Raw genomic sequence first — 7,976 nt, 5'->3', positions numbered from 1 at the left:
CAGAAATCCACCTGCCTCTGCCTCCCAAGTGCTGGGATTAAAGGCGTGCGCCACCACTGCCTGGCAAGCATTGAGCTTGCTACAATATTCAGACTAAAATTAGTGTGTAATTCTGATGATATTGTATAAAGCAAGATAAGTGTATTTGAATAACAGTGGTAACTTGACAGTACTCAGCAGTTCACATGTGTAGATAGTTTGAAAGGAATTTCTCCAAACTTCATAAAATTTTGTGTAACTACTTTGTTCTTTTGGCAGTTTATTTATTTACTTACATATTTTTGCCGTATTTTTCAAAGGTATAAGTGCTACATCGGAGGATATTCCCAATAAGATCGAGGACCTGAGGTCTGAGTGCAGTTCTGATTTTGGGGGTAAAGATTCTGTAACTAGTCCAGATATGGATGACATAGCCCATGGTAAGTTGTGGAAGTGAGAATGACTTTTTAAGGTGATCGTATCATGTCAGCACTCAGGAGGTAGAGGCAGGAGAATATCTACGAGTTTGAGATTTGCCTGGTCTACATAGTTCTAGGTCAGCCAGGTCTATATAGTGAGTCCTTATCCAAAAAACCAAAAAAGAAAGAAAAAAGAGAAAACAAAACCCTAAAAAGCAAAGTGGGGCATAACTTGTTAATGTGTACTTAGGGATTTAGCTGTTCATATTCTAAATTTGGTTCAGTTAGAACTACTTCTATAAATCTGTTATAAGGAAATCCATGAATGGAGGCAGTTTTAGTCTCTGTATACTTACCTATTATATTTCTAGTTGTGTTAAGACATGGTTATGAGTATCTTTTTGGGAAGGGGAATTCTGTAGTCTAAAATAGTACATTTAGAAATTAGAGTTAATTTCATGGCATTATATATTCATTTCATTCATGGAATCTTTTTAAAATCAAGACATTTGCTGAAAGCAATATTAGACTTTCAAATTCTACAGTTTTCCACCTCTTCTTTAGATAGTATTGCTTGTTTTTATGATGGGAGAAGTGAGTCTTAGAGATGCTGAGCATTACTTAAAATATGGGTGAGGTCTTATGGTGGCCTTCTTCACACCAACCATAATAGTATTTGTCCATTAGATAATAAGCATATGGATGCTGTTCCCTCTAAATGGAGTGAAAATCGCTACATGCAGATTAAAATGCGGGATAATCAGAATTTGATATTTATTGGTATCATTTATTACTGGTATGCTTCTCAAGTTCTAATTGATTAAGAGAGAAAAAACTGTGGAAGAGTCTCAGCGCCCACCTTCTTCAGTATGTGGACCTCTGTCTGCATGTGGCTTGATCTCATGGTGTGCCTTCTTGTTGTAGGCGCTCACCAGCTGACCTCCCCTCCCTCTCAGTCAGAGTCTCTACTTGCCATGTTTGATCCACTATCCTCACATGAAGGTAAACTTGTGGTATGAACTTTTGGACTCTGTCATAAACAGAAGCAAGAGATGTAAACCTTTGTTGATTAGTTCTTTCTTGCAAAGCTTCTTTTCTGTGTTACAGGGGCCTCTGCTGTGGTAAGGCCAAAGGTTCACTATGCCCGGCCCTCGCATCCACCTCCGGATCCTCCAATCCTGGAAGGTGCAGTGGGAGGAAATGAAGCCAGGTTGCCCAGCTTCGGTTCTCACGTTTTAACTGCAGCTGAAATGGAGGCGTTCAAGCAGAGACACTCTTACCCTGAGAGACTGGTTCGCAGCAGAAGCTCTGATATAGTATCTTCCGTGCGGCGGCCCATGAGTGACCCCAGCTGGAACCGGCGCCCAGGGAATGAAGAACTCCCTCCAGCTGCAGCCACTGGTGCTACTTCTTTGGTGGCTGCACCTCACTCGTCATCTTCGTCCCCGAGTAAGGACTCTTCAAGAGGAGAGGTATGAGACACAGCCATATAGAATTTGCCTGTTATGGTCAGCACCGTGTTCCCATGATGTCTGAAATGAATATGGACTCTGAATTCAAGACTAAGGGTGACTGTGGTTGTGATTAAAGATGATCTGTCTTGCTGGGAGGTATGGTGCACACCTTTAATCCCAGCACTTGAGAGTCAGAGACCAGTGGTTATCTGTGAGTTTAAGACTAGCCTGGTCTACAGAGCAAATTCCAGAATGGCCAGGACTACACAGAGAAACCATGTCTCAAAAAAATAAAAAACAAAACTGAAAAATCTAATAATCCATCATCCTGTTAGAACTTGCTTTTGTAAGACTCTTGCCTTTGACAGCACTTAGATCTTTTCTCCATGTAGTTCTGTGTCTAATCACACTGAGGTGTATCACTGGTGCTTTGAAAGTCATCCAGTTGGGAAGACAAACACTTCTTCCTCATCTGAAAGTAAGTTTCCAACCAGTTCTTCTCTCCCTTTTGATGAGTTAGTAAGTTTCTTGCAAATGCCACATTATTCTGCATGCAGTTCCACTCATCAGCACTCTGACATGCTCACTCCGTCATGTCTCTCCACTCACCAGCATTATGTTCTTCTCATTTAGTATTTGTTGTTGTCCTTGGTTTTTGAGACAAGATCTCATTATGTAGCCTAACCTGACTGGGAACTCATTATATAGACCAGGCTGGTCTTATACTTGTGATAATCCATGTGTCTTCTGAGTGCTGAGTTCACAGTGGAGAGCTGCTCTGCCTAGTCCATGGTTTATAGCAGGACACAGCAGTACACGTGCTGCCTGTCGGCCTTTTTCACTCCATCGCTCTGCTGCTCATTCAGTTTTGCCTTGCCAATTTTCTTTCTTTTTTTTCTTTTTTTCTTTTTTTTAAGATTTATTTATTTATTATATGTAAGTACACTGTAGCTGTTTTCAGACACACACACCAGAAGAGGGCGTCAGATCTCATTACGGGTGGTTGTGAGCCACCATGTGGTTGCTGAGATTTGAACTCAGGACCTCCACCTGCCTCTGCCTCCCAAGTGCTGGGGATTAAAGGCATTAGCCACTGTCACTACCCTGTCTGGCTATTTTTTATTTTTTATTCTTCTCTCATATATTACATTCTGAGTATAGTTTCCCATTCCTCCTCCCCTGAGATTATTTTTATTTTCTGTGTATAATGTATTTACACATTTGCCCAAATGTATGTCTGTGTACCATGTACAAATAGCACCTGCAGAAGCCAGAAAAGGACATTGAGTCTCCTGGGACTAGAGTCACAGAAGGCTGTGAGCCACCATGTGAGTTCTGGGAATCAGACCTGCATTCTGTGGAAGAGCAGCCAGTGCTGAGCTGCCTTATTATATACTATGTCTCGTTCTGGAGTTATCTATTTCTCTCCAAGGGCCTCAAGGTCCTTTTGGTCAAAATTTATATTTCAGAAATTGAGATGAGACAGAACTCTGCTGTGGTGTGTTGCTGCTCTCAGAGCCTCTCAGTGAACAGAGGGTGGGGAGCTCTGTGTGTGTGTGTGTGTGTGTGTGTGTGTGTGTGTGTGTGTGTGTGTATGTATATGTGTGTGTGTGTGTGTGTGTAGGTGTGTGTAGGTGTATAGGTGTGTATATGCAGTTACCCCTGTAAGGAGCAGGCCTTGGTGGAGAAAGCACTTTGTTTCAGCTATGCCTGAAGATAATTTCACAAAACTTCAGAGTGCTGTCTGTAAGAACAAAGCCTTGAGTCTCTCTGGAGAGCAGTGTGGCCATGCCTCTGTGATGCTGCGGGGCTGTCTCTAGCTGTGTGGAAGTGTAGAACTGCTGTCATTGAGATGAATGCTCTGGCAGAGATGTCTTTTTTGGCATTGAGAGACCAATGAGTGGACACTGAGGATTTAGTTTCAGTCTAGAATAGCAGATTTTTTTTCAGTTTTCCCCCCTTTCTTGTGCTTTAACTCCTTGATGGTGAGAAACCTGCTTTTGTTGCTCTTCATGTGTGTTCCTAAGGAGTTCACCTAGAGATAAACTTTGTGTCCTCATAAACTTTCCTGCCACATAAGTCCTCATCTCTCTACTTGGATAAATTACCTATTGATAATTATTAGTAGTAATTTCCTCTTCTCCGTTCACATGAAGCCTTTTAAGAAACATTTCCTCTTAAGTAGAAATAGGTACAGTTAATTACAAAGAAGAAAGCAGAATCAAAGTATCATCTGTATGTATCACTACTTTGATTAGAATACAGATTAGAATAAAGAATGTACATCACTTTATTAAAATGAAAATTAAATTTTAATGTAAAAAAAATACTGACTAAAACATTTTCCCAGATTACACCAATGATTACAGCTTTGAATGTAAGAATCTTCCTACATAATAAAATGATTTGTGTTAAAAGACAAAATAAAACAAGTAACAACCAAAAAAAAAAAAAAGAAGAAGAAGAAGAAAGCACTTTGAGAATAAGAGTGTGGATCGGTGGGCAGAGAGAAAGGCTCCTGCTCTAACAGCCAAGAATGTATAAATGTAAAAAAAAAAAAAAGGAAATTCTGAGAGTTTCTGAGGTCACATTATAGGCTAGTAATGATTATCAGTTCTGCCCTTCCATGTGAGCAGAGTTAATGGTAACTGAATAATTTGTGAGCAGAGAGAGGGCAGGCAGATGGTCAGCTGTGTCACGTGTAAGCTATGTACCTTGGGGAAGATCACCTCATTTAGCTTCATGTTCTTCATTTATGAAAAGTACTTATAACCAGGCATGGTAATGCATGCCTTTGATCCAATCACTTGGGAGGCAGAGGCAGGTAGATCTCTGTGAGCTGGTCTACAGAGTGATTTCTAGGACAGCCAGGGCCACACACAGAAATCCTGTTTTCATTTAAAAAAAGGACTTATGAGCTGAGCATGATAGCTCAGTAATTGGGAGGCTGAAATAGTTGATGAGAAAGAGGTTAGCCTATTCTAAATAGTGGATTTGAGGCCAGTCTGGGCTACAGATTGAGACACTGTCTCAAAACAAAAAACTAACACTCCTTAATAACAGGAGCCATTTTATGAGGCAGCTGAGAGGATTGTTCTCAGACTCAGTCCTGGCACACCAGGTTACTATTGCTGCACCACATCGTCTTCACTAAAAAATTCACTGCACTGCATTTACTTAGGGTTTCCAATTGTGTTTTCTTTTGCTTTTGTGCTGAGGATTGAACCCAGAGCCTGTACCTGCCAAGCACTTGCTTTCCCAATGAGTTCTACCCCAGTCCCTTCCTTCATAGGTTTTCTGTGGGTGCCCTCCATAACTTACTCTGTAGGCCTTTGGTTTGCTAGCTGTATATAGAGAGTGCCTACCCTCAGATCCCTTAGGCTGTCCTGAAGGGTATGTCCCGATTTCAGAGTGTGCCTGGAGGCAATAGCAGTAGCTTTCTGTGCTGTGGCTCAGTGGTAGGGTGCTCTGGGTTCCATTCCCAGCACTATCCTCTTCCCCTGCTAGTTCCCAAAAGAACAGTATTGTTTTATGACAAATAGGACTGACTTACAGACTTACAGAAATCCTTTTTATAGCAATTTTTCCTGCTACTCAACTCCAAGTAACAAATCCAACTCTCTCTCCAGACTGAGGAGCGCAAGGACAGTGACGATGAGAGGTCAGACAGGAGCAGGCCTTGGTGGAGAAAGCGCTTTGTTTCAGCTATGCCTAAAGGTAATTTCACAAAACTTCAGAGTGCTGTCTGTAAGAACAAAGCCTTGAGTCTCTCTGGAGAGCAGTGTGGCCACGCCTCTGTGATGCTGCAGGGCTGTCTCTAGCTGTGTGGAAGTGTAGAACTGCTGTCATTGAGATGAATGCTCTGGCAGAGTTTTAAAAGGCCCTGTTCTTTGTGGGAAGTGGCTGTGGTATCCTATATGGAGATCATGCCAGTCACTGTCATTAAACGTGGAGGACTCTTGGCATGCTGCTGTTAACTTAATGTTGAATTGCCATTTTGACATTCCTGGAGCAAATCTAAGCTTTTCATGTCTATGTGCATTGAAAGCGTGAGTGCCCTACAGATGTAGATAGTGTCTATTATGGAAGGGAGTTGTACACATTTATTTTTCTTGAATCGCCTGACATCCTTTGAGTTGGCAAAATTTCTCTTCCTGGAAAAAGATACCTCCCAAAAATTGGGGTCCTCTTCCATAGGCCTTTCCCCAGGCTGAGGCGCTTAGGAGCTGAGGAGACCTGCATCTACCCGTGCTCTGGCCCACTTAATGGAGAGGAGTGCGTGAGGCAGGAACTCTTGTTCTTTTTGCAAAGCTAAGAGGCATTGGTTTTGACTTACTCTCAGTGGATCCTCATTAAATCATTCTTTCTATGGCAAATGACTCCACAGTAGATTCTGAAAGCTTCTTTAAGAACCTTTGATGCTATTTTAAGAATGATTATCAGTTGACGCTTGGGATTTCTTAGCTTTTAAAGTTTCAACCTCCTTGCACTTAGAAATGTTGGCACGCCAGCTAACTTCCGAGGAGTGTAGTATGTTATATGTCACAGTACTGACTTTATTTAATTTCCAGCTCCTATACCATTTAGAAAGAAAGAAAAACAAGAAAAAGACAAAGATGATCTGGGGCCTGACAGATTCTCAACACTCACAGGTTTGTAGACCCATGGGCTTCCTGGCTCCTTCATTCCCAGAGCACATATTTCATAACACTTTTTCTTGGGTGCCATAAGCGTTGCCTTTTAAGAAGAGTATGTTTGTGTGTGTACGGTTGGGAGTATGTTCTTCATGGATCTGTGGTTTCCCCCTAGAGGCCACAGTGGGTCTCGGTGTGCACTTCCTACAGACCACCACTACCATCACCATCCTCATTACCATAACCTGTTTCTGACAAAGCCTGCCTGACAGCTCAGCACCCAGGGACTATGCCACCTGACTGCTGGAGTGTGTGGGGCTGCCTCCCGTGCTCTGCATGCCCCGTCTCTGGATCACTGACTGGACAGTTTTCTCGAACACTGATCGTAGGACACTAAATTTATATTCATCTGTAGTTTGCTCTAGCTTATTCAGGATCACAATGAAATGCTATTTTATCTAATCATTTTATTTTTTTAATGATAAAAGTATTTGTTCAACAGTATTACAAATGCCAATCATTGTAGTAAAAGTTAAAGACTGTTTTTTTACAGCTTGAGAACCATTGTAACTGCTATCTGACCCATGACAGAGCTTTAGGGAGCTTCCTTATTCAACACCTGCATTTCTGCAGCTTCTTGGGTACCTTAAAGCATCTGTGAGCTAGCATGAATGACCATATTTGAATCTAATAGATGTGCATTGATTCTTAGATGCTGTAGACCATCTAGAGGGGAGTTCACCTCTCAGTTCTTTTTTCCTTATCTTAATTTTAAGGTGTGTTATCTTCCCATTCTACTAAGTTACAATAAGCTTTTAAATTTAAAAGTGGAAAAAGTCTTTAGAACATGGTCTCAAAAGTGGCCAGCACAATACCCATTCTGATGCGTGTTCTAATGTCTATTTGTGCATGTTAGGTATCCCTCTATATTTCAGCTTATATAGCTCTTCCTTATTAGATACAGTAACTTTCACATAATAAAGGATATGAACAGAAAGAGAGAGGTTGAACAGGCCACAGTTCCCTGATGAGAGTAGCCCAGCCTGTCCTATTCAGTTAGCAAATATCTGTTGATCATGCCAGACACCATAGTAGATACTGTGGGTATAAGTCAAATTACATATGACCTGTGCTTGTTGGGACCTTCCAGTGTTTTTGGGAAGAGCTGAAAAGATACTGTCTTTCGGGCAATGTCTTTGTGTATTTTCCTGTGTTCTTCATTCCTGCTGTTAGAAGTATATATATGTCACTGAGGATGCTGCCACATTCTTTTAATCCCAGCACTCAAGAGGCAGAGGCAGGAGTTCAAGGCCAGTTTTGTCCTACATAGTGAATTTCAGGCCAGCCTTGGTGGGACTCTGTCTTAAAAAAGGACAGAGAAGAGTACTGCAGTTTCTATAAGTGGAATTACACTGGGTGGAGTAGCTTTGTATGTAAATTAACAACTTTGAAGAAATTGTAAGTAGTAAGGGCTTTTGGTCAATGATTTT

The 7,976-nt window shown here is 41.5% G+C and overlaps 1 protein-coding gene across 9 annotated transcripts in view; it reads left to right on the top strand.

Moving 5' to 3' along the window:
* The window catches only part of Gapvd1 (GTPase activating protein and VPS9 domains 1), a 77,135-nt gene that overhangs the window by 48,798 nt on the left and 20,361 nt on the right, over positions 1-7,976 (top strand). For 6 of the 9 annotated variants that reach the window (XM_031369939.1, XM_031369946.1, XM_031369944.1 and 3 more), the window contains 5 exons: positions 300-419; positions 1,323-1,400; positions 1,506-1,870; positions 5,482-5,569; positions 6,424-6,504. In XM_031369939.1, coding sequence (XP_031225799.1) covers positions 300-419; positions 1,323-1,400; positions 1,506-1,870; positions 5,482-5,569; positions 6,424-6,504 — 732 coding nt within the window. The remainder of the gene's footprint in view (positions 1-299; positions 420-1,322; positions 1,401-1,505; positions 1,871-5,481; positions 5,570-6,423; positions 6,505-7,976) is intronic. The other 3 variants (XM_031369948.1, XM_031369947.1, XM_031369945.1) reach the window with 1 other exon arrangement.

Source organism: Mastomys coucha, unplaced genomic scaffold (assembly GCF_008632895.1).
Source record: "Mastomys coucha isolate ucsf_1 unplaced genomic scaffold, UCSF_Mcou_1 pScaffold15, whole genome shotgun sequence".
NCBI classification, from domain to species: domain Eukaryota; kingdom Metazoa; phylum Chordata; class Mammalia; order Rodentia; family Muridae; genus Mastomys; species Mastomys coucha.
Note: the sequence above shows the minus strand (reverse complement) of the source record. Positions and strands in the feature narration are given on the sequence as shown.